At 42.1% G+C, this 27909-nt stretch overlaps 1 protein-coding gene across 1 annotated transcript in view; it reads left to right on the top strand.

The window, feature by feature from the left end:
- TAP1 (transporter 1, ATP binding cassette subfamily B member) overlaps positions 1-5924 on the top strand; it is a 32180-nt gene extending 26256 nt beyond the window's left edge. The window contains exons 10-12 of the mRNA XM_073598272.1: positions 654-813; positions 897-1033; positions 3243-5924. Of these exons, the coding sequence (XP_073454373.1) occupies positions 654-813; positions 897-1033; positions 3243-3473 (528 nt within the window). The 3' untranslated portion in view covers positions 3474-5924. The remainder of the gene's footprint in view (positions 1-653; positions 814-896; positions 1034-3242) is intronic.
- Positions 5925-27909: the final 21985 nt, after the last annotated feature.

Here is a 27909-nt window from a genome sequence, read left to right as displayed (position 1 = left end):
TGCCGTGGATGGGTGAGTGCGGACCTGGGGGGGGGGGTTTGTTTGCCGCCCCCCAAAAAACGTTAGCACCAGCTGCCACTGGTGTCTATGTTCATTCTCCATGGTGCCACTATATGTGGGACCGTAGCCACCCTCTCTTTTTTGCTCCCGAGATGGACTATGGACTATGAAAGTCTTTGTGTGCATGGAACAGTGCACATGACCCCAGCTAATATGCACTGCTCAAACCAAACCTACAGAAGAGAAAGGGAAAAGTTTGGGAGCTCAAAGAGGACATTACAAGAAGACATAAAACACAGTAAGAAACGACTTTAAAAAAAAAAGAGATTACATGGCTATTAAATAATGGATGTCATGGAATATTTTTAGAGAATAAGGTTATTGTTTTGTGTCAATTTAAGGTAGGTATAATGGGGTCAGGAAATGCCCTTTTGAGAGACAGTGGGGTTGATTTACTAAAACTGGATAGTGCAAAATCTGGTGCAGCTCTGCATAAAAAACAGATCTCCTGTTTATGCTTCCAGTGTAGCATGAGAGAACAGAAGAGTTTTTTGGTTATTCTGATGAAAAAATAACTGTTTTCCCTTTTCAACACTTTTATTCCTGAGCCCAGAGATTATGGTCTTCCTCATCATTTGTTTTCTTTATCATAGGTATCTGTTGTGAGTCAAGAACCAGTCATTACTGCAAGGTCCTTGAAGGACAATATATGTTATGGGTTGGAGAATCTCCCTTTGGCCTCGGTAAAGAAAGTGGCCGTATCTGCTAGTGCTGATGGTTTCATCTCAGAAAAAGAGGATGGTTATGATACAGGTTGGTATTTCTAATATACACGGCTTTCTTCCCAGAAAATGATATACATAATATAATATACTTTGTATACATTATCTAATAAGGAGCTGGAGAGAAAGGAGGACTTCTATCTGGAGGGCAGAAGCAAAGAATAGCCCTGGCCAGGGCTCTGATGAGGGAACCCAAGATCCTCATCCTTGATGATGCCACCAGCTCCCTCGACACGGAAACTGAGCTTAAAGTAAGAAAGCCTCAATTCTATATCTTTCATGATGTAGTCACGAGATTGTCAAAGCCCATGTAGAAGTGAAGACGGCAGAAAGGGGGCGCGCTGCAGAACAAGTGAAAAGGATCCCTTCTGCGGGATTGTAAGGTTTGGTTCACACTGCTCTGAACCCAAAATCTTGCAACCTCTTGCGACTTTCTTGTGATTTCCTTGCAACTTTTGGATTTTAACATTGCAGACTATGGCACTCAAATCGCACCAAAGTCACAGAAAAGTAATGCAGGAACCTTTTATTTTTATGATGTGACTTGAGTTACATTGATTAAGACAACACCCATTGAAATAGATGCGTTTTGACTTGTCATGCAACTATGTGCCAAAAGTCGCATGATAAATCATAGCAGTGTGAACTGAGGCTTGTAAAGGGTACCATAATGGGAATAAAGGGCCCCGGGATTAGTGGGAAGGGCCCAAGGCCTGGAGGGAAGGACCCGGGACCAGAGGAAAGGGCCCTGAGACCGATCAAAATGTAGCATATAGCAGTGTTTCTCAACTCCAGTCTTCAAGGCGCACCAACAGGTCATGTTTTCAGGATTTCCCTCAGATGAAACAGCTGTGGTAATTACTAAGGCAATGAAACTGATCAAATCACCTGTGCAAAATAGTGGAAATCCTGAAAACATGACCTGTTGGTGCGCCTTGAGGACTGGAGTTGGGAAACACTGGCATATAGTATGACAGTTTATAATACTTTTTAGGTTCTGCAGAAGTAGGGTAACAACAATCTCAGTTTATTGTAGTTAGGTAAGGATTAAAGGAACACAATTTATTGTGACCATGGTATCATCACACATAGCCTGTATCCCATGCATACTTAAGTTGGGACACCTCTTCTTACCTCCCTACACCTCAATATTGGTTAGTCATGCTGACCATCAGAGCATTAGGCCAGTAATTAGTCTGGAGCTGAAACTGGTATTTGCAATATAGATTGCCCCTGGTTTTGCCATTCCCAGATGCTCTAGAACAGGGGTCTCCAAACTTTCTAAACAAAGGGCCAGTTTACTGTCCTTCAAACCTTAGGGGGGGGGGGGCACACTGTGGCCAGTGGGGGAAAAAAATGTCCTAGCGTCAGTGGGAGTAAACATTGCTCCATGATTGGTATTATGTGGAGGAATAGTGCTCTATTGTTGGTATTAATGGGAGGAATAATGCCCCATCATTGATGTCACTGAAGGTAATAGTGTGCCATAATTGGTGTAAGTGGGAGGAATAGTGCCCCATTGTTGGTGTCAGTGGCAGGAACTATGTCAGCAACAGTGTGGGGAATAATTCCCTAAGGGCCAGATAAAAGCATGCAAAGGGCAGCATCTGCCCCCCTGAGCCACAGTTTAGAGACCACTGATCTAGAATTGTAGCTGGTACATATTATTCTTAAAAAAAATATCTATAGTACTCTTTAAATGTCAAGGCGTTAGGGGGTGGAATCTAAAAGAAAATGGTAGAATGACAACTGACCCTTGATAGTTCACTTCCCTTTCTCTTGTTTAAAAAATACATTTTACCAGGTACAAGTCAAATGTGATATCCCCCATAAGGCTCGATTCACACCTATGCATGTTGCTTTTGAGCGTTTTTGGAGGTTTTTTTTTCATGCTTGCCACGTTTTTGAGCCGCGTTTTTGCCGCGATTTGCGTTTTGCGTTTTTTTTTTTTTTTTTCTTTTTTTACAGTTTTTTTTACAGTCTAAAAAAAATGTAAAAAAAATTTAAAAAAATAAAAAAACCGCAAAAACGCACCAAAAACGCACCAAAAACGCTGCAAAAACGCTGCAAAAACGGTGCACTTGCGTTTTTGATGCTTGTCCATTGAAATCCATTACATGCAAAACGCTGCATTTTGCATGAAAAAAAGTCCCCGACCCTTTCCAAAAACGCAAAGAAACAAAAAAGCATTGATGTGAACATGTTCCATAGGAACCCATGTTAAAAAATTCCCGTGCATTTCTGCAAAATGCAAAATGCATCAAAAAACGCGCTAGTGTGAATCGAGCCTAAGACTGTAAAAAAAAATGTAAAAAAAAAAACGCAAAACGCAAATCGCGGCAAAATCGCGGCAAAATCGCGGCTCAAAAACGTGGCAAGCATGAAAAAAAACCCTCCAAAAACGCTCAAAAGCAACATGCATAGATGTGAATCGAGCCTAACACTTGGTCTTTTCTCTAGATTCAGAGCACGGTGTTGAATAACCCTGAGAAGTGCACAATTCTTCTTATATCTCATCGGATGAACATCTTGGAGAAGGCTGACCACATCCTGGTGATGGAGGGGGGTCAGATCAAGGAGTCGGGGAAACATCAAGAGTTGTTGGACAAACAGGGCAGTTATTGGAAACTGTGGGAGAAACAACACAGCATTTTCCAGAAGGATGACGGAGAGAAGGCCAAGTCTTTGTAATCACAAGACAAAAGAACAAAAGTCTTCAAATCCTTCCTTTCCAGCTGTGGCCAATCTGAAAACCATTTTTTTTAATGTGACATATGACACTGTAGACATCATTTCTTTTATCTCTGAGTTACTAAGTTCTACTTTTTCAATGCGTCTAAGCATTTTAGAAAGGAAGGTACTGCACAAATGTTCTTGAACTGTCTTGAAAAGGACACATGAAGTGGCCTACAGTTTAATGGAATACTTGCACTTTGAAACTCTGCAAGCACCTTTTAAGGTTCCCAGCATCTGTGTTGATCTGTTGCCAATAGCATCTGGGTGTGTCATTTGTTAGATGAGACTATATACAGCATTGGCCAATGGCCTGCGCTGGTTACACATGAACTTTTGTATCCTAACGTAAACCTGTTCTTTAGCTAGGTATGAGCTATAAGTAAATTCAAAGCCCAACTCGTGCTTCTTTAAATAATAAAAAATAAATAACACAGCCATTGTTAGAAAACCCCCCCCCTCCACAGTTTTTTCCAGCCTGCAATCCAGGACAGTACTCTTCAGCCACTTCCTTTAAAGTGGAAGTAAACCCCTCCTATCCTTTTCAGCCAAGGAAGCTGCCATCTTGGCCTCTGTTTAATCTACAACTACCATGATGCTGCACAAGTGATCAGTTATGACACCAGCCATTGGATGGTTTGACAGTTTGGTTGAGAGCACAACCAATGGGAGTGTTACATTTCCGGCACGTGCCGGAAAGGCAACTGTTTTATGGATGGGTTTACTTCCGCTTTAAGCCCAGGGCATCAAGCACTCATCTATTAGGTGCGAATCATCAGACCATCCTAGACCCACAGTAGAATGCTTCAGAGGGTAGTGCTATGTCAGGGCAAGGTGCTGCTCTATGCAGAACCCTTCTATGAGCCCAGGGCCCGCCTAACATAGGAGGAAGAAAAGGACCAGAAAAAGACCAAAAAACACTTGGGAAAAAGGATGGGGGATTCATGAAGAGATAGCTGGAGTTGGACTTAAAGTATAAAAAAATAAATAAAAAATAAAGTTTTGTCTTTAAAGTTTTGGATTGAGTGGAGAGAAATTAGAACACCTCTTCGTCTGTGTTCCAGTTAGGGAGATTCCCCCTCTCTATTTGTCCTGTTTACCATTATCATTGAAAGTGAAAGTAAAAGAAAATCCCAAATTTTAGGTTGTCCCCTGAAAAGCAATAGAGGGAAAACCTTCTAATGGGGACACTAATTCTGGTGACCTGGGGGTCCCCAAGAGGTTCCCCTAATTACCAGGGATTTCCTCTCACCTCCTATTTTGGCTATGGGACAGGTAAATCTCCCCAATGGGACACAGATGGCAAAAAAAAACCTTACAGTTTTTTTTTTCTAAAACCGTTGCTCCAGCCCGCCACCCCACACTAATCCTCCCCCATCACTCTAACCCGCCACCGCACACCATACCTAAACATCCCACCCCCGGCTCTCTCTCCCGCCCTCTGGTCCGCCAGGCCCCCCATCAGCCCTGCACTTACCCCATGCAAGCTGCATCGGTGGCTTCCCTCCTCCCTGTCCCGGCCGTCACTTTTCCTCCGGCCAATTGGGTCTTCGGACTCCCGACCAATGGGGTCTCAGGACGTGCTTCCTGATTGGCCGGGAGGAGAAACAGGAAGACATTAACGAATATTAACTTGCTAATGTCACACAACAGGGTGGCCCAGGGGGCAGTGCTCTGCTCCCCGAGCCCACCCTTTTTTAAAGCCAATTAGAGCCTCTGGGTCTAATCACCTGTTTAAAAAAAAAACAACATTGTAAACCATGCATTCAGTGCCCTGCATGTAGGTAGAGGCCGAGCACATGGATTAGGGGGGTGGCGCCCCTAATGAGCGGCCGCTACTGCTGGGGTTATAATCCTCTCTTACTCTATCCAAAATGAAGGAAAATGTTTGCCTATAGTTCTACTTTAATTGCTGTTGCATTCTGTTGATGGGAAGCAGCTCTGCATAAGTTAACTTGTTTGGAGCTTACACAGGGATAGGGGCTCTCTCCTACCCCCTGGTTACTTCACTCAAGCCTGGAGATTGGCTGTTTAGGCAACAAGTGCTACATTATAGCAGAGTGTCACCCCCCCCCCCATACTTGGAAGTACCTGGTATTTCACTTTGCACTAGCATTGGTTCACTTTGAGCATTTGGACAGAGCTTTTTATAATAAGTTAATCAAGCAATACATGTAAAAACAGAACACACGTAAATTACTTATATTGTGAATTATTACCAAACTTTCTTTGGGGTACCTTTTTAATGAAGTGCTAGGACTTGCATATGGTTTTGTATATAAAATGTTACATTAGTATTTCTATTGTTTGACAGGATGGAAACATGAGTGAACGCACCAGTATGGTGTGAATTTTGACTTTGTCTTCATAAAGATCCATTTCTGTAAATAAAGTGTTTTTTTTTTTCTAGTATGTTGTCCTCATCATTATATGTGACTGCTTTGTGAAAATTATAGAGGTTTATTTTCCATTGATTACCATGTATAGCCAAGCTGGCCCTAACATACCATCTTTCCACGAAAAAAAGACCTACCCCAAAAATAAGACCTAGCGTTATTTTCCAGGAGGGCTGCAATATAAGCCCTAGCCCATAAATAAGCCCTAGTTTAAAATGCTTGAAAAATCCTATAATCCACTCTATTACAGTAGTACATAATGTACAATGTGTGTGTTTCTATAATATAAATGCAGGGAAGAGAGCTCCCGCGGGTCACAGAAGTGCAGAGCGGCGCTATAACGAAGGTGTTTGGCACAATTATATTACAGAAACACACAAATAGTTCATTATATAATACTGTAATAGAGTGGATTATAGGATTTTACAAACATTTTAACTCAGTTCACATTGGGGATTCCAGTCAGGCAGGGAGACAGAGAGGCAGAGAAGACAGCCCATTACATAGTAAGACCTACCCCGAAAATAAGCCCTACTGTGGTTTTCATTGCCAAAATTAATATAAGACCCGGGCTTATTTTTGGGGAAACACGGTATCCAGCACAGACTTCAGTGCAAATATAAATCAACCAAGAACTGATATTTCGGTTACATGTGGATGTTGGTGGGCTGAACCTTTCATTGGCTTCTTTTATCTTTCAAGGACTACAATGGAAGAATGTTATTACCCCATGACGTCTAACCCATCTTGATGCATTATTTGTAAATGAAAAACTAGATGAAAATCCATTACCTGTAATGGTAAATACAGTTGAGCAAATCTGTAGATTTTTATGCCAAGGTATCCCTCTTGGTGCTCCTGATAGTGAAATATAATTTGGATACTTTTCATTTTATAACATCAGCATTTTATTAGCAATACAAACAATAGTTATTTTGACAATCCAATATTGGCTTACTTGAAAAATCTCCTTTCATGTTCTGAGTGCTAAAAAAATATATAAAATAAGTGCAGCGCGCAACAGGTACAGTGTTGCCAACCGTCAGTATTTTTACTGGCAGCCAGTAAAAAATGGGTACTTTTCTCCTGCCAGTAAATGTCAGTAAAAGGCAAAGGTTGCCAGTAAAAAATATGGCTGTGACACTCAGCTCATAAATGCACATCCTGAGACCATCTGAGTGCCTACTATAATGTATTCGGACAGAGCGAGGCGGAGTGCGGGTCTGGCAGAGATGGTGCCTGAGCATGTCATGTGATGTGATGAAAGAGGTTTAACCTTAAACTACGTAGAGGGTTCTTTACTGTAATGCCCCATACACACGGTCGGACTTTGTTCGGACATTCCTACAACAAAATCCATGGATTTTTTCCGACGGATGTTGGCTCAAACTTGTCTTGCATACACACGGTCACACAAAGTTGTCGGAAAATCCGATCGTTCTGAACGCGGTGATGTAAAACACGTACATCGGGACTATAAACGGGGCAGTAGCCAATAGGGATGAGCTTCGAGTTCGAGTCGAACTCATGTTCGACTTGAACATTGGCTGTTCGCAAGTTCGCCGAACAGCGAACAATTTGGGGTGTTCGCGGCAAATTCGAATGCCGCGGAACACCCTTTAAAAGTCTATGGGAGAAATCAAAAGTGCTAATTTTAAAGGCTAATATGCAAGTTATTGTCATAAAAAGTGTTTGGGGACCTGGGTCCTGCCCCAGGGGACATGGATCAATGCAAAAAAAAGTTTTAAAAACGGTCGTTTTTTCAGGAGCAGTGATTTTAATAATGCTTAAAGTCAAACAATAAAAGTGTAATATCCCTTTAAATTTCGTACCTGGGGGGTGTCTATAGTATGCCTGTAAAGGGGCGCATGTTTCCTGTGTTTAGAACAGTCTGACAGCAAAATGACATTTTGAAGGAAAAAACTCATCTAAAACTACCCGCGGCTATTGCATTGCCGACAATACACATAGAAGTTCATTGATAAAAACGGCATGGGAATTCCCCAAAGGGGAACCCCGAACCAAAATTTTAAAAAAAAATTACATGGTATGGATTTTAAGGGGAACCCCGTGCCAAAAAAAAAAAAAAAACGGTGTGGGGTCCCCCCAAAAATCCATACCAGGCCCTTATCCAAGCACGCAACCTGGCAGGCCGCAGGAAAAGAGGGGGGGACGAGAGTGCGGCCCCCCCTCCTGAACCGTACCAGGCCACATGCCCTCAACATTGGGAGGGTGCTTTGGGGTAGCCCCCCAAAACACCTTGTCCCCATGTTGATGAGGACAAGGGCCTCATCCCTACAACCCTGGCCGGTGGTTGTGGGGGTCTGCGGGCGGGGGGCTTATCGGAATCTGGAAGCCCCCTTTAACAAGGGGACCCCCAGATCCCGGCACCTCCCAGTGTGAAATGGTAAGGGGGTACAAAAGTACCCCTACCATTTCACTAAAAAACTGTCAAAAATGTTAAAAATGACAAGAGACAGTTTTTGACAATTCCTTTATTTAAATACTTCTTCTTTCTTCTATCTTCCTTCATCTTCTAGTTCTTCTGGTTCTTCTGGCTCTTCTGGTTCTTCCTCCGGCGTTCTCGTCCAGCATCTCCTCCGCGGCGTCTTCTATCTTCTTCTCCTCGGGCCGCTCTGCACCCATGGCATGGGGGGAGGCTCCCGCTCTTCTCTTCATCTTCTTCATCTTCTTTTCTTCTCTTCTTCTCTTCTTCATTTTCTTCTCCGGGCCACTCCGCACCCATGCTGGCATGGAGGGAGGCTCCCACTGTGTGACGACGCTCCTTGTCTGACAGTTCTTAAATAACGGGGGGCGGGGCCACCCGGTGACCCCGCCCCCCTCTGACGCACGGTGACTTGACGGGACTTCCCTGTGACGTCACAGGGAATGCCACAGGGAAGTCCCGTCATGTCCCGTGCGTCAGAGGGGGGAGGGGTCATAGGGTGGCCCTGCCCCCCGTTATTTAAGAACTGTCAGACGAGGAGCGCCGTCACACAGCGGGAGCCTCCCTCCATGCCAGCATGGGTGCGGAGCGGCCCGGAGAAGAAAATGAAGAAGAGAAGAAGAGAAGAAAAGAAGAAGAGAAGAAGATGAAGAGAAGAGCGGGAGCCTCCCCCCCCATGCCATGGGTGTGGAGCGGCCCGAGGAGAAGAAGATAGAAGACGCCGCGGAGGAGATGCTGGACGAGAACGCCGGAGGAAGAACCAGAAGAGCCAGAAGAACCAGAAGATGAAGGAAGATAGAAGAAAGAAGAAGTATTTAAATAAAGGAATTGTCAAAAACTGTCATTGTCATTGTCATTTTGACAGTTTTTTAGTGAAATGGTAGGGGTACCCTACCCCCGCCCGCAGACCCCCACAACCACCGGCCAGGGTTGTGGGGATGAGGCCCTTGTCCTCATCAACATGGGGATAAGGTGTTTTGGGGGGCTCCCCAAAGCACCCTCCCCCTAAATTCCATACCAGACCTGAAGGGCCTGGTATGGAATTTAGGGGGACTCCCACATCATTTTTTTTTTAAATTTTGGTTCAGGGTTCCCCTTTGGGGAATTCCCATGCCGTTTTTATCAATGAACTTCTATGTGTATTGTCGGCAATGCAATAGCCGCGGGTAGTTTTAAATGGCTTTTTTCCTTCAAAATGTCATTTTGCTGTCAGACTGTTCTAAACACAGGAAACATGCACCCCTTTACAGGCATACTATAGACACCCCCCAGGTACGAAACTTAAAGGGATATTACACTTTTGTTGTTTGACTTTAAGCATTATTAAAATCACTGCTCCTGAAAAAACGGCCGTTTTTAAAAAAAATTTTTGCATTGATCCATGTCCCCTGGGGCAGGACCCAGGTCCCCAAACACTTTTTATGACAATAACTTGCATATTAGCCTTTAAAATTAGCACTTTTGATTATTCATGTTCGTGTCCCATAGACTTTAACGGTGTTCGTGTGTTCGAACGAACTTTTTTCCTGTTCGCATGTTCTGGTGCGAACCGAACAGGGGGGTGTTCGGCTCATCCCTAGTAGCCAATAGCTTTTGTCTCTTAATTTATTCTGAGCATGCGTGGCACTTTGTGCGTCGGATTTGTGTACACACGATCGGAATTTCCAACATTGGAAAATTTTATAGCCTGCTCTCAAACTTTGTGTGTGTCGGAAAATCCGATGGAAAATGTGTGATGGAGCCTACACACGGTCGGAATTTCCGACAACAAGGTCCTATCACACATTTTCCGTCGGAAAATCCGACTGTGTGTACAGGGCATTAGAGCGGCAAGGATGTGGAATTCCCTTCCACAGGCGGTGGTCTCAGCGGGGAGCATCGATAGCTTCAAGAAACTATTAGATAAGCATCTGAACGACCGCAACATACAGGGATATACAATGTAATACTGACATATAATCACACACATAGGTTGGACTTGATGGACTTGTGTCTTTTTTCAACCTCACCTACTATGTAACTATATGTAACTATGTCATGGTGCAAGGGGGCGGAGCGGCCGGAGCCTTTTGTGCGGGTCTGTGAGACAGGAGCAAGGCAAGCCGGGAGTGGGACTGTCTGTTTGGACTGGAGTGGAGTGAAGGGATCACCTGGTGTTGAGAGAGACTGTCACTGTGACTTAGGAGGGGATGTGTCGTGTTGGTGAGGTGTCGTCATTATCTGTGCTTAGGGTTGCCACCTGTCCGGGATTCACCCGAACAGTCCGGGTTTTAAATCATGTGTCCGGGTTTCAGTCCACCTGAAACCCGGACACATTATTCTGACAGTAATGACAGTAATATGGCTCAGAACAGGGCCTGACAGGAGGGTATGGGGGGCACTATGTGTGTGGTGTTACTATTCTCTTTGGAGTGCCCAAAGGTGTCCCAGGTCTGTTACAATCCTATAGTGTATATTAAAAAAAATTGCCGTGAGCCCCTAAAGTGTTCGGGTTTGGCTTGAAAAAAAAGTGGCAAACCTATCTATGCTGCTGCACACTGCTGTCATTGTCACTGTGAGAATCCATTTCATGTGTGTGCCTGACGATTCTAATTTCTTGCCCTCCTGGGTCATGTCCCTGAGTTACTTACTACTGTATATCACAAATAGAATAAGAAATATGTAATATGCCTTAATATCTACATTAAATCACATTGCTAATTGCATATTGTACTTGTCTGTAGCCGAAATACTGAAATTTGCACTTAAAAAAAATGTAATTTTGTAACTTTTGGAAACGCCAGTAAAAATTTGGCGATGCTAGTAAATTTTGGGTGTCATGTCAGTAAATTTCAAACTCGTAGGTTGGCAACGCTGAACAGGTAATGCGGTGGTGCTTTAAACAGAAAGTTTTATCTTATTTCATAGTTTACTTTATTTTATTTTTTTTAAACACTGTGAACATCTATTAGACCTCAGATCTCTCCTCTGCCATCCAAAGCAATTGATCAAAACGATATTGGTTTGATCGGATGCTTTCACAAACTGGTACCGGCTTGTGTACATGAGACCGAAAGCGGAAGGGATAAAATACTCGTCACTTTTGGTTTCTGATGTCACACAGTGGGAGAAATCAGTTCCTCTCACTGTGTTCCCGTATCCAGATGTCTCCGGTCACATCCCTACTGGGCTCCCATATCGCATGGTACAGCCCGGTAAGGGCGGCGGCGGGCGGGCGAGAAGAGCTGCTCAGATTACTTCTACAATAGAGACAATTGCTGGGGCTTAAAAAAAAACAATACCGGAATCATAACTGTGGCTGCAGTCACGATCTTGGTGTCACCACTTCAAGCTTTTTAAACGCCTAAGGACGGGAAGTGGTTAATAGGAGTGGGCTGCAAATAACTGAAATATAAATAGAAAAGCTACAATTTCTGGGGAAATTGTGAAAAGTGTTCTTGCCTCTACAACTGGAGTGGGCGGAGTAACTGGGTGGAGTGGCTTGAGTAACTGTTGTGTGGTTGGAGTGGCTGGAGCTCCTGTGAAGTGTTAAAAAGCTTAATATTTTAAAAAGTATAAATAGTAGTAAAAAAGTTGACGAAGTCCCATCATTAGCTGAAAGAGCTGAACATTTTTTTCAAAAATTATGAATTTTTTTTTTAAAAAAAATTTTTTTTCAAAAATGAATTTTTTTTTTCAAAAATGTTTTATTTTTTTCAAAAATGAAATTTTTTTTTTCAAAAATATATATATTTTTTTTCAAAAATGAATTTTTTTTTTTTCAAAAATTAATTTTTTTTTTCCAAAAATGAATTTTTTTTTTTCAAAAATGATTTTTTTTTTCAAAAATATATATATATTTTTTTCAAAAATGAATTATTTTTTTTTTCAAGTTGACGAAGCCACATGATGGGACTTCGTCAACTTTTTTACTACTATTTATACTTTTTAAAATATTAAGCTTTTTAACACTTCACAGGAGCTCCAGCCACTCCAACCACACAACAGTTACTCAAGCCACTCCACCCAGTTACTCCGCCCACTCCAGTTGTAGAGGCAAGAACACTTCACACAATTTCCCCAGAAATTGTAGCTTTTCTATTTATATTTCAGTTATTTGCAGCCCAACTTTTTTCTATTTGTGATATTCTATTTTTTTTTCAAAAAATTTTTTTTTCAAAAATTCTTTTTTTTTCTTCAAAAATTATTATTTTTTTTACATGGGGCGGTCATAATGTTTTGGCTGATCATGGGGTGGTCATAATGTTTTGGCTGATCATGGGGTTGTCAGCTTTTGTCACCTCCCACTCTAGTTTTGAACATTTCCCCATTCATTCCTATGGGACCAATTTCGCCGCAAAAAAGACGATATTTCGTGAACCATTCGGCGAAACGTTCCACAAAGTAATAGCACACCAATCGGGAACAATCCGCACGTTTCGGTATATTTACTGTCTATGTCGTTTAAAAGCTGTGGGAGGAGTTAGGGTGGTATGATCATGGGGTTGTCAGCTTTTGTCACCTCCCACTCTAGTTTTGAACATTTCGCCATTCATTCCTTTGGGACTAGTTTTGCCGCAAAAACAACGATATTTTGTGAACCATTTGGCGAACCGTTCCACAAAGTAATAGCACACCAATCGGGAACAATCCGCACGTTTCGGTATATTACTGTCTGTGTAGTGTAAAAACTGTGGGAGGAGTTAGGGTGGTAAATTTGGCTATAATAAGAATAATAATATATATGTGAGATAACAGTAAGTGGTCTTGCTATGCAAGAACACTTAATGAGGAAATTAATATCTGATTTTACATCCACTAAACATGAAACCACCTCTAATTCTTGTGTTTGTTGGTCTTCAAAGATCAAAAAAAATGTAGCTTGCATAACCACTTGACCTTCGGAAGATTTACCCCCCTTCCTAACCAGGCCATTTTTTTGCTATAAGGCACTGCGTTACTTTAACTGACAATTGCACTGGCATGCAATGCTGTACATAAATTAAATTGTCCTTTTATCCCCATAAATAGAGCTTTCGTTTAGTGGCATTTGATCACCGCTGTTTTTTTTTTATTTCTCTATAAAAGAAAGGCTGACAAAAAAAAAATAAAATCTAATTTCTTCATACATTTAGGCCAATCTGTATTCTGCTACATATTTTTTTAGAGTTCAGAGTTTGGGAATTTTTTATATCATTTATATCATTTTTTTTATATCATTGGCCAGAATTTTAATTTATTTTGGCCATTGAAATAAATAAGGGCTAACTGTGCCTGAGCATTTAAGAACGTTCAGGGTTTTTTGTGATCAGAAAACAGTCTATAAACTCTCCTGCTGATAAAGTGCTAAAAATGTCCATGTGTACATGGACACAGCAGGAGAGGGGAGTTTAAGGGCAGAAAGAAAAGCCAAAAACGTGAGTTTACTGGAAACAGTGTGCATGAGGCCTAAGGGATGTGCTTTGCAGGGAAACAAAATCCATCCCATCCCTGCTGACAGGACAGAGCTCTGCCTTGTTTACATATGCAGAGCTCTGTCTTATGTCTATCCTCGATGGTGCCGGTGGTCATCCATTGGCCGGCACCCACTGATCGGCTTCTGCGGGTGACTAAACACAGCAGAAGCGGCACGCCGGCTGCACACACATGCGCCCCCTTATGCGCAAGTGTAGAATCATGTACAGTATATATACACACACAAATATACACACATAGCTCCCAACTGTCCTTGATTTCGAGGGACTGTCCCTGATTTGGAGCAATGTCCCTCTGTCCCTCATTCCTCCTCATTTGTCTCTCATTTTAGTCTAGGGTGACCAGACATCCCTGGTTTCTGGGGACAGTCCCCAGATTAAGGACACTGTCCCCAGACCAAGTCTGTCCCCAGTTTTGTCCCCAGATTGGATTTGAACAGGGGCTGGGGCAATTATTTCAAAGACAGCCCGTGCAGAATAAAAAGAAAAAATCTGAATTGCACCCCCCCCCCTCCTCTGCCGCTCCTACTAGCTTATGGGGGTTTATTTTTTTCCATTATCTGTGCCCCTTTCTGATGATCATGTGATGGTCGGAACGGAGGGATTATTTCTTCAGTTTCGGGCGCATGCCCATTCAGCTCCACTTGCATGTTCTTCTGCCTTGGCTGAAGTCCCCGCCAGCCGCCTGCCTGCTTATCTCCTTGCCTTCTCTGGTGGAGTGATCTTCTTCCACTCCCCACCCAGTAGTAGCCGGGGCCCGAAGAGTAAAGCCCCACACACACTATCAGATTTTCTGCTGATTTTTGTCCTCAGATTTACCCAAACCATATAGTACAAGGGCCTGCCTGATTGCATACAAATTGAAACTCCTAAGGTTTGACCTCATATTATATGGTTTTGGTAAATCTGAAAGAAAAAATGGGGCTTTAGACTTGACAGGCTGTGAGGCGGGCGACGGCGGCGGAGATGGGCAAAGAGTCGTCGATTGCTGCCATTACTAGTAAAAAAAAAAAATATGTCCCCGGATTTCATTTTAAAAATCTGGTCACCTTATTTTAGTCTGATCTATAGATGTATATAAAATGCACTTTTTATCTTTGAAAAAGTGTTTCCCAGTGCTAAACCTTTCATCCAAATTCTACATTTTTGTGTCTGTAAATTAAAAAAAAACTGTATAAAGGAATAGTAGTGGTTAAGAAAAAGTACTTGTGGGTTTAACTATTCATTTTTTTGTAGAATTCTCCTTTAACCACTTCAATACCGGGCACTTTCCCCCCTTGCCCAGGACAATTTTCAGCTTTCACTTTGAATGACAATTGCCCGGTCATACAACACTGGACCCAAACTCAATTTTTATCATTTTCTTCACACAAATAGAGCTTTCTTACGGGGGTATTTGATCACTTCTGGAGTTTTTATTTATTTTTTGCTAAACAAACTTAAAAACTAAAACTAAAAAAGACCGAATTTAAAAAAAAAAAGTTTTTCTTAATTTCTGTTATAAAATTTTTGTTTTCTCCTTCACTGATGGGCACTGATGAGGCGGCACTGACATGTAGAATTCATGGGCACCGATAGGTTACACTGATATGCAGCACTGATGGGCACTGCTGAGGGCACTGATGGGCACTGATAGTCGGAACTGATGGGCACTAATAGGTGGCACTGATGGGCACCAAAAAGCAGCACTGATGGGCACTACTAGGTGGCACTGATAGGCAGCACTGATGGGCACTGATAGGCGGATTTGATGGGTACTGATTGGCAGCTTTGATGGGCACTGATAGGTGGAACTGATGTGCACTGATAGATGGCACTGGATAGGCAGCACTGATGGGCACTAATAGGTGGCACTGATAGGTAGCACTGATGGGCACTAATAGGTGGCACTGATAGGCAGCACTGATGGGCACTGATAGGTGGATTTGATGGGCACTCATAGGTGGCACTGATGGGCACTGATAGATGGCACCGGATAGGCAGCACTGATGGGCACTGATAGGTGGATTTGATGGGCACTCATAGGTGGCACTGATAGGCAGCTTTGATGGGCACTGATAGGTGGCACTGATGGGCACTGATAGATGGCACTGGATAGGCAGCACTGATGAGGAGCTACTGACAGGCATTACTGATTCGCATCTGAAGGGCACTGACAGGCATTACTGATGGGGCACTGATTGGCACTTTGATGGGCACTGTCAGGTGTTACTGATGGGGCACAGACTGGCAGCTGATGGACACCTCTCATGGGGGCTGCACTGATAATCAATGTGCTGATCATCAGCACAGAACCCCCTTTTGATAGGAGAGCTGCCGATCGGCTCTCCCTGTAAGCGCGAACCGAGGAAAGCCGTTTACCGGCACTTCTTGGTTCACGCAATGATCAGCTGTGATTGGTGACAGCTGATCACGTGGTAAGGAACCTCCGTCACAGGCTCCTTACCACAATCGGAGATGCGGTGTGTCAAAGTGACGCAGCACCACCGATCGCCGCGCTGTGCGCCCCCTGTGGGCACGCACCGGCATGTTATCCTGAAAGACGTCATATGACGCCCAGTCAGGATAACAGAGCCACTGCCCGAGCGTCATTCTGCTATAGGCCGGGTGGGAAGGGGTTAAAGTGTAAGTTCACCTTAAGGCCTCTCTCACACAATACTCCTGTTTGAGCAGAACATTTACTTACAGATACTTTTTCAGACTTTTACATTTTTTTATTTATTTGTATTTGCGTGTATTTTCCCACAAACATATTCTCTCGTTCTTGTCCTGCAGATAATAAATAATGTGTGTGAATCAGTTCGAAAACAAATAAACAAAATGACTTCTGAAAACGAATTAAACAAATTAAACGAGTTTAACTAAACAAACTTTTGCAAATAAGGAATCTAAACGAAACGAAACAAAACAACGTTTTGTTTCGTTCTGCACATGTCTAGTTGTGATTTGACACAGCAGAAGCTGATCAGTGGTTGCCGGCCAATAGATGTCCTCCGTCACCCGCTGATCGGCGAGGAGAGACACAGAGCAGAGCTCTGCTTATGTAAACAAGGCAGAGCTCTGTTCTGTCAGCAGGGATGTGATGGATTTTCCTTGCCAAGCCGGGAATAAAAGTCATCACATCCCTTAGTGAAAAGAGCACAAACAGTACGCAAAAACACTGGCTAGGCACACATTTAACCCTTTGATCGCCCTAGATGTTTAACCCCTTCCCAGTGTCATTAGTACAGTGACAGTGTATATTTTTTTATCACTGATGATTGTATTAGAGTCACCGGTTCCTATAAAGTGTCAGTTAGTGTCAGACTGTCTGCTGCAATATCACAGGACCATTATAAGTTGCTGATCATCGCCATTAGTAGTATAAAAAAATAATAATAAAATAAATAAATAAAAATTCCAGTATATATCACATATCTTGTAGACAATATAACTTTTGCATAAACCAATCAATATACACTTATTGGGATTTTTTTTAACAAAAATATGTAGCAGAATACATATCGGCCTAACTTTATGAATAAATTAGATTTTTATCTATTTTTTTTTATTGGGTACGTTTTATAGCAGAAAGTAAAAAATATTGTTTTTTTTTTTTCAAAATTGTTGGCTTTTTTTGTTTATAGCCTCCCCCCCCCCCCCAAAAAAAAAAACAGCGGTGATCAAATGTCACTAAAAGAAAGCTCTATTTGTGGGGAAAAAAATATATACATTTTATTTGGGTACAACATCGCACGACCGCTCAATTGTCAGATAAAGTAAGGCAGTGCTGTGTCACAAAAAATGTCCTGGTCATGGAGGGGGGGTAAATCTTCCAGAGGTCAAGTGGCTAATCACCCCTGCTAGTGCTAAGTGGTTTGTCTCTAACATTGTCTCAATACATTCTGCTGGAAAGCTTGAACTTGTGAAACACAACAGACTTACTGGCTGATCACCAGATGAAAATAGAGGAAAGAAAGCCTAAAAAAAGAAAACGAATGCAGCCATCACATCTAAGAATCAGTATGCTGAAATATAATAAATGTTTGCCTTTGGGTTTCATAGTGCTTTAACTGTGGACATAGCAGTCTCCTATCAGTCTATTTGTTTGGAGAAAGAAGGGGGGAGGAGGAGGGGAGTGCCTTGCCATCCTAGGATACTGGGCCGTGTGTTTCTATTGATGTGCACAGTGTGAACCAGCATATTTTTTTAGCACTGTATTAGTGTCACTGGTCCCCAAAAAGTGTCAAAAGTGTCAGTTAGGTGTGCGATTTGTCTGCTGCAATATTGCAGCCCCGCTATAAGTCGCTGATCGCTGCCATTTCTAGTTAATAAATAAATAAAATATCCCCTATTTTGTAGACACTCTAGCTTTTGCACAAACCAATCAATATATTGGGATTTTTTTTTTTTTACCAAAAATATGTAGCAAAATACGAATTGGCATAAACTGAAGAAATTTGATTTTTGACTTTTTTATTGGATGTTTTATATATATATATATTATTTTTTTCAAAATTGTCGCTCTTTTTTTTGTTTATAGCACAAAAAAAAACTGCAGAGGTGATCAAATACCACCAAAAGAAAGCTCTATTTGTGGGGAAAAAAGGATATACAGTGGTACCTTGGATTTCGAGCATAATTAGTTCCAGAAGAATGCTTGTAATCCAAAGCACTCGGATATCAATGCGAGTTTTCCCATAGGAAATAATGGAAACTCAGATAATCCGTTCCAGTGGCACTGCTAGTGTATGTTTAACCACTTCAGCCCCGGACAGCCCCACATTTTACCCCCTTCCTGACCAGATCACTTTTTGCGATTTGGCACTGCGTCACTTTAACTGACAATTGCGCGGTAATGCAACGTGGCTCCCAAACAAAATTGACGTCCTTTTTTTCCCACAAATAGAGCTTTCTTTTGGTGGTATTTGGTCACCTCTGCGGTTATTATTTTTTGCGCTATAAACATAAAAGGAGCGACAATTTTGAAACAAACGCAATATTTTTTACTTTTTGCTATAATAAATATCCCAAAAAATATATAAAAAAACATTTTTTTCCTCAGTTTAAGCTGATATGTATTCTTCTACATATTGTTATCTAAAAAAAGCGTTGGATTGCGCAAATTGGTTATAGCGTCTACAAAATAGGGATAGTTTTATGGCATTTTTATGGATAATTTTTTTCTACTAGTAATGGCGGCGATCTGCGATTTTTATCGTGACTGCGATGTTTATGGCGGACACATCGGACAATTTTGATACATTTTTGGGACCATTGGCATTAATACAGCGATCAATGCTAAAAAATTGCATTGGTTACTGTAAAATCGTGTCTAGCAGTGAAGGGGTTAACCACTAGGGGGCGGGGAGGGGTTAAGTGTGTCCTGGGGAGTGATTCTAACTGTGAGGGGGAGGGGCTATGTGTGACATGTCACTGATCAGCGCTCCCGATCACAGGGAGCCGAGATCAGTGTCAGTGTCATTAGGCAAAACGGGAAGATGCTTGTTTACATTAGCATCTCCCCATTCTTCCTCATCCGTGGACCTGCGATCACGGTAACGGAGCTCCTGGCGGGCGCGCGCTCGCGCCCACAAGCTACCTCTTAAAGGGCAACGTACAGGTACGTTATTCTGCTTGTACGTGCCCTTCTGCCGCAGTATATCTGCGTGAGCCGGTCGGGAAGCGGTTAAAGAGACCCTCTACCACAACAAATTGCTTAAACTGATTGTGGACCTTGCAAGACACCACCAGCCACATCTCCAGCCACATGATTTGGACTCCATCTTTAAGATCCATAAGGTACATCCAGTTATCTGGCTGATGGATACAACCATCTTTAACCCTTGATGTTCTGGATGGTTTAATAACTTTTGATATACACTCTCTATCAACTGGACCTGCATCAAGCGGATAGTACTATTCCACCTCTCCTCTATGGCTACGGTCCATATAGAGTTATACCACTAAGTTATACAATAAGACCATCCCATAATATACGGACCTCTGGCTGATGTCATTCACATTTTCTGTTGCTTGTGCACTGCTCTGACAGGCATAGCTTTCTTTTCATTTCCGATTCTTTGTCTTTATAGGTGGAGCATCAACATTTGGGATATAAGCTTTAGATCTGGAACCCGCAAGCCCTCTGTCCCTGAAGAAGATCTTTTTCGAAACGCGTTGGACATTCTGTCTGTCTGACAAAACTCTGGGCTTCTCCTTGCAGCTGGTTTTAATTTCTTCTCCCAATATTTGTGTTTGTTGCGTATATCCCCATGTTCATGTTGATATATATTATCAATGTGTAAGAAATTTTGAATATTTTTTTTACCATCAAACTGTTTGTGGCCCGTTTCAAAGTCCCAATCTGAGGAATTCTTCTTTTGTCTGCTAGTGTATGCAGTACCGCATGTAACCAGAGGTGGGGGGGGCGCCGGAGACATTCGGAAACACTCGGATGCACTCGGAGAGGCTCGGAAACAATTGGGAACGGAGTGTCACTGGCGCCCCCGCACATCCCAGAGGCTTGAATCCTGCTCGTTTTCCAAGACAACGCTCGCAAACCGAGTCAGGATTTTTAGAAAATATTAGCTCGTATTGCGAAACGCTCGTAAACCACGTTACTCGCAATCTGAGGTATTACTGTACATTTTATTTGGGTACAGCGTCACATGACCGCGCAATTGTCAGTTAAAGTATCGCAGTGCCGTATCACAAAAAAGGGCCTGGTCATGAAGGGGGTAAATCTTCCGGAGCTGAAGTGGTTAATAATACAAATTTGAACAGAATGTTTTTCTATTGTCACTTTAAATCAGTAATTTAAAGCAGAACTTCAGTAACTTTTTCAACTTTCCATCTATTAAATCTTCTTCCCTTGTTTTAACTTTGGATAGTAAAACATTTTTTTTTCTGCCAGTAAATAAATTATACAGCCCACTTCCTGTTTCTTGTCTGGTCATTAGCCTAGGGTTATGATATCATGCACAGCTCTCTCTCACACTCTCAGGAAGGGAGGGGGGATGAGTCATAAGAGGGCCAATGCGAGCTGCAGAGCTGGAGGTGTGTGTCTGTGTAAATCCAGGAAGTGAAAATGGAGCAGCTTCCGCTGCCCACAGTTAAAATCATACCTCCCAACTGTCCCTGATTTGGAGCAATGTCCCTCTGTCCCTCTTTCCTCCTCATTTGCCCCTCATTTTGGTCTGATCCATATAGATGTATATGAAATACACTTTTTATCAATCTTAAAGTGTTTTACAGCACTAAACCTTTCATCTGATTTCTAAATTGCTGCATTTGTAAATTCCAAAAGCCAATATAAAGGAATAGTAGTGGTAAAAAAAAGCACTTGTGGGTTTAACCCATCTTGTTTTTTTGTACAAGTCTTCTTTAAGGGGGCGTGGCAAGGGGCGTGTCCTATTCCTGCATACTTTTGCTGATAGGTGTCCCTCATTTCTATCTCAAACACTTGGGCGGTATGGTTAAAATGGATGCAGCCAGACTCAGTGGAGGGAGATTTCTGCAGAATTTTTGGCAAGTACAGAATCACAGTATATATAAAATAATATGAAAAGTGGTTGGAGGGAAGCTTCAGAATGGCAAAGCTGTTTTTATTACAAATGATGTGAGCAGACTGCAGTTCCTCTTTAGGTTTCTTCACTTCTTTTCACACAGTTACAATCGTACAAAACCAGCCATAAAAGCAGTAAAAGTCTCAAAGAGATTCTACCTCCCCCTCTCCACCCAAACAAAACAAAATAAAAGTATTTGACGCTGACACATTCTATTATTAATATCCTCCTTCCCCGGCCTATCATATCTCAGCCTGCCTCCCCCCCAGCGGCAGGGATTTTCCAAAGTACAACAATGAAGGCGCTGCATGCATAACTGTAGCCTATGATGATTTCCGAGAAATCAGCCGTGTTCGTGGTAAGCCTCCGACGTGCCAAGAAAGTCACATGATCACCTGCAGACAGGCAGATAACTGACAGCAAACACAGCAGGTTGTTTGATGCCTGGAAACCCCCTCCAGACTTAAAGTCATAGAACTGATATTTGTCTTTGAACATTTTTATGACAACATGGCTTGCTTAGATATGAAGTATAATAAAACGAAGTACAGTACAGTATAGTACAGTATAGCTGCAGCTACAGCAAACGTTTTTATTGCTTGTCACCAAAAGGTTGACAGTTCTCTTAACTGAAATCAAGGCACCATGGATGACAATTATCAAAACTGGAGCAGACAGAATCTGGAGCGGCTGTGCATAACAACCAATCAGCTTCTAGCTTCAACTTGTTCAGTTAACCACTTTAATACCGGGCATTTTCACCCCCTTCCTGCCCAGGCCAATTTTCAGTTTTCAGCGCTGTCAAATTTTGAATGACAATTGCGCGGTCATGCTACGCTGTACCCAAATTACATTTTTATCATTTTTTTTCCCCCACAAATAGAGCTTTCTTTTGGTGGTATTTGATCACCTCTACGTTTTTTATTTCTTGCGCTATAAACAAAAGAAGAGCGACAAGTTTGAAAAAACACAATATTTTTTACTTTTTGCTATAATAAATATCCCAATTTAAAAAAAAAAAAATTTCCTCAGTTTCGGCCGATACGTATTCTTCTACATATTTTTGGTAAAAAAAATCACAATAAGCGTTTATTGATTGGTTTGTGCAAAAATTATAGCGTCTACAAAATAGGGGATAGATTTATGCCTTTTTTTTTTTTTTTTTTTACTTGTAATGGAGGTGATCTGTGATTTTTATCATGACTGTGACATTGCGGCGGACACATCGGACACTTTTGACACTATTTTGGGACCATTTACATTTATACAGCGATCGTTGCTATAAAAATGCACTGATTACTGTGTAAATGTCACTGGCAGGGAAGGGGTTAACACTAGACTTGTGCACAGCGGGAAATTTTGTTTAGTTTCGGTTCATTGTCATTCGTAAAATACATCATTTCGTTTTGTTATATTTGTTATGTTACATTAATTCGTTTTCAGAATATTCGTTATTAATTGTAGAGTGTCGATATTCGTTATACTGAATCTCGAATCATGTCGAATTCATTCGTTATATCCGCTATAATTTCTTTCGTATTTGTTGAAATTCGATATTTATGTATGTATATATATATATATATACATTGCCTTGCAAAAGTATTCGGCCCCCTTGAACTTTTCAACCTTTTGCCACATTTCAGGCTTCAAACATAAAGACATAAAATTTTAATTTTTTGTGAAGAATCACCAACAAGTGGGACACAATTGTGAAGTGGAACGAAATCTATTGGATATTTTAAACTTTTTTAGCAAATAAAAAACTGAAAAGTGGTGCGTGCAAAATTATTCGGCCCCTTTACTTTCAGTGCCTCAAACTCACTCCAGAAGTTCAGCGAGGATCTCTGAATGATCCAATGTTGTCCTAAATGACTGATGGTGATAAATAGAATCCACCTGTGTGTAATCAAGTCTCTGTATAAATGCACCTGCTCTGTGATAGTCTCAGGGTTCTGTTGAAAGCGCAGAGAGCATCATGAAGACCAAGGAACACACCAGGCAGGTCCGTAATACTGTTGTGGAGAAGTTTAAAGCCGGATTTGGATACAAAAAGATTTCCCAAGCTTTAAACATCCCAAGGAGCACTGTGCAAGCGATAATTTTGAAATGGAAGGAGTATCAGACCACTGCAAATCTACCAAGACCTGGCTGTCCCTCTAAACTTTCAGCTCAGACAAGGAGAAGACTGATCAGAGATGAAGCCAAGAGGCCCATGATCACTCTGGATGAACTGCAGAGAACTACAGCTGAGGTGGGAGAGTCTGTCCATAGGACAACAATCAGTCATACACTGCACAAATCTGGCCTTTATGGAAGAGTGGCAAGAAGAAAGCCATTTCTCAAAGATATCCATAAAAAGTCTCGTCTAAAGTTTGCCACAAGCCACCTGGGAGACACACCAAACATGTGGAAGAAGGTGCTCTGGTCCGATGAAACCAAAATCGAACTTTTTGGCCACAATGCAAAATGATATGTTTGGCGTAAAAGCAACACAGCTCATCACACTCAACACACCATCCCCACTGTCAAACATGGTGGTGGCAGCATCATGGTTTGGGCCTGCTTTTCTTCAGCAGGGACAGGGAAGATGGTTAAAATTGAGGGGAAGATGGATGCAGCCAAATACAGGACCATTCTGGATGAAAACCTGTTGGAGTCTGCAAAAGACCTGAAACTGGGACGGAGATTTATCTTCCAACAAGACAATGATCCCAAACATACAGCAAAATCTACAAAGGAATGGTTCACAAATAAACGTATCCAGGTGTTAGAATGGCCAAGTCAAAGTCCAGACCTGAATCCATTCGAGAATCTGTGGAAAGAGCTGAAAACTGCTGTTGACAAACGCTCTCCATCCAACCTCACTGAGCTCAAGCTGTTTTGCAAGGAAGAATAGGCAAGAGTTTCAGTCTCTCGATGTGCAAAACTGATAGAGACATACCCCAAGCGACTTGCAGCTGCAAGCGCAGCAAAAGGTGGCTCTACAAAGTATTAACGCAAGGGGGCCGAATAATTTTGCACGCCCAACTTTTCATTTTTTTATTAGTTAAAAAAGTTTCAACAATCCAATAGATTTCGTTCCACTTCACAATTGTGTCCCACTTGTTGGTGATTCTTCACAAAAAATAAAAATTTTATATCTTTATGTTTGAAGCCTGAAATGTGGCAAAAGGTTGAAAAGTTCAAGGGGGCCGAATACTTTCGCAAGGCACTGTATATATATATATATTCATGATAATGATTCATAGTTTGGAAAGTCGTTTGTTTATTGAATCTATTAACACACACAATGACAATATCTCTTCTCCTCTGCTCAAATACAATACAACACACACAATGACAATATCTCTTCTCCTCTGCTCAAATACAATACAACACCCTTCTCACTCAGTTCTCAGGAATGCACTTTGCTAGTAATCCAACCTCCAGCACAAAATTAATCAGCTGATTGGACTGTAAGATTTACTTTGAGTTGACCTTTTGTTTCTTTAGATCTTTAACGAATTACCGAATCATGTCGAATTCATTTGTTATGTTCGCTAAAATTTATTTGTATTAGTTGAAATTCGTTATGTTTTTATTCAGACATTCGGATGCATCCGCGGGTGCCCGGCGGACATCGCGGCCACCGAGCACGCACACAGGCTACCAAGTGATGCGGCGGCGCGCGCCCTCTAGATGACCGGGAAGCCGAGGACGTCATATGACGCCCACTAAGGATGGGAGATCCCTCCTGCGGAGCTCATTATACTATGGGCGATGTATGAAGTGGTTAAAGGGTAACTCCACCAAAAAAAATAGCAAATAAAGAAAAAATAATATAGTGTGCACAATTGCGATACAAGTCATATTGTAATTGAATGTTATTAAAAACTACCTTTCCTTTTCAATCTGCAGCCAATGTAAATTTCTATATATGTAATGCAATATGGCTAACTGGAGTTGTTATGTACACAGAGGGTGTACTGACCACTCCCCAGAAACATAATTTCCTGCTTGTGTGATTGGCTCACCAATTTTCCCAGAAGTCTGCACTAAGATACAAGTCAGATTTCAGGCATCCCCTGCAATAAAAATGTCATTTTAGGTGAGATATTTCCAATATTAACACGTCTAAAGGGATGCGGGCCCAGCAGATTTCCTCATTAGTGCCCTGCAGCTGCCACAGCTGACAGATGATTATGAAACCTCTTCAATTAGATAACAAACACACAGGGATTTCTTTAGAATAATAAAAGGTAGGAATCTACAACAAAGGTTGCTCTAATTCTTGCAGTGTCCATAGATCACCCAGGGGGAATGTTGTTTTTTTTCTCAACAAAACATGTTTTTTTCTCAACAAAAGTGGAGTTATGCTTTAAGCTTTAAAAACAGACCCATCCATTGTGCACCCCCTATCCATGCCGCCAGCCCTCCCTATCCATGCGCCCATCCCCTTGCAGGACGCCAGGCGCATGACTTCCTATGGCGGGGGTGTGTTTTTTGAAGCACTGATTAGAGCCAGAGGCTCTAATAGGCTTCAAGATAGGGTGGGCTCGGGGTGCAAAGCATTGCATCCGGAGCCCACCCAGGTGTGTTGCAACAGTGAATGAATATTTGCAACCGCCAATGAATATTTTTTGCATAGTATCAGGAAATGTACAGCATATTGCACTTTTTTATATACCGGTATATAATTTTTGTATATGCACATTGGATATCATTTTGTATATGCACATTTGATTTTTGATATAGCGCTGCACTTATTTTGTATCATTTTTTGTATTTTCACATATTTTGGAAGTGTGGGAAGTGCCGGCAGTTTTTTGGTACTATATAGCAGCTCACAAGGTTTTATCTAAATGTTTGTTCCTCTGCCATTATTGCTGCATGCATCTCTTTTTCAAAGATTTCCCCTTACTATTTGTCAAGTACAAGCATTACTGTTGATGTCATCACCCCCTGCAGGCTATCACCTAATGTGCATAAGGCCCCTTTCACATGGGCTGTATGAGTTAAAGAGGCCGTAAACTCCCCTTGTTTGTTTGTACCTATAGGTAAGCCTAAAGGTTTACCTGTAGGTCCTGTAAATATCTCCTAAACATGCACCATTTAGGAGATGTCTACTGTATACACCGCCGATTACGTCATTGGCGCGTGCGCTCTGAAGGAACGGTTGGCAAAGCCTTTTCTTCTGAGCCCTGTGACGTAACCGACGGGCTCCCGCACATTTGCGTGGGAGTGACGTCAACGCAGCTGCAGCCAAACACAGCGCTGAAGCCCGCAAACCCGGAAGAAACACTGGGGAAGATGTCAGCCATCTCAGCGGTGTGTGGGCGCCGCTAAGAGGGCTTCATTCTAAGGTGAGTATTTCATAATGAGCTAGTAGTAGCTCATTATGTCTTTGTCTTACAGGTTTTTTTGGGGGGTTTACAACCTCTTTAACCCTTAATGACCTGGCCATTTTTTGCGATACGGCACTGGGTTGCTTTAACTGACAATTGCGCAGTCGTGCAACGCTGTACCCATAAAAAATTGATGTCCTTTTTTTCCTACACAGCTTTCTTTTGGTGGTATTTAATCACCTCTGTGGTTTTTATTATTTGCACTTTAAACAAAAAAAGAGCGATCATTTAAAAAAAAAAAAAAAAATTTTACTTTGCTATAATAAATATCCAAAAAAAAAAAAATTTCTTCCTCAGTTTAGGGCAATATGTATTCTTCTACATATTTTTGGTAAAAAAATTGCAATAAGTGTATATTGATTGGTTTGCACAAAATTTATAGCGTCTACATAATAGGGGATAGATTTATGGCATTTTTATTTTTAATAGTAATGGCGGCAATCTGCAATTTTTAGTGGGGCTGCGACATTGCGGCAGACATATCAGACACTTTTGATACATTTTTGGGACTATTGACATGTATACAGCGATCAGTGCGATAAAAATGCACTGATTACTGTGTAAATGTCACTGGCAGGGAAGGGGTTAACACTAGGGGGTGATCAAAGGGTTAAGTGTTCCCTAGAGAGGTGTTTATAACTGTGGGGGCAGTGTAGTGACTGGGGGAGGAGACAGATCACTGTTCCTAATCACTAGGAACAGGAGCTCTGTCTATCCTCCCCTGACAGAACAGAGATCTGTCTGTTTACATTGACAGATCCCCGTCCTATATCTCTCAGGAGCGAACGCAGGTGGCCCGCGGACATCGCGGCCAATGGCCACGTGCATCGGCTCCGGAGGTGCGCAGCGCACGCGCCCCCTAGTGGTCTTAAAGAGGCCAACGTACAATGACGGCGATTCGCCCAGGAGAGCCAACCTGCTGCAGTACAACTGCGGCGGCTGGTCTTTAAGGGGTTAATAAAGTGATTGTTAAAGCTGAAGGTTTTTTACTTTCACTGCTGTCAATCACAACCAGTGAGCCAATGAGGAGAAGAGCGGGGATGGGGCGGAGCCATTGTTTATGTGTCTTATGGACACATGTACCATAGCAAACAGCTTGTTATTGGAGGCACTGGTCAAGCGGGAGGAGCCAGGAGCGTCGGCGGGGCTTTCCGAGAGGAGGAGGATC

The sequence above is a fragment of the Aquarana catesbeiana genome, linkage group LG09 (assembly GCF_042186555.1).
Source record: "Aquarana catesbeiana isolate 2022-GZ linkage group LG09, ASM4218655v1, whole genome shotgun sequence".
Taxonomy (NCBI): domain Eukaryota; kingdom Metazoa; phylum Chordata; class Amphibia; order Anura; family Ranidae; genus Aquarana; species Aquarana catesbeiana.
This window is presented reverse-complemented; position numbering and strand designations above follow the sequence as displayed.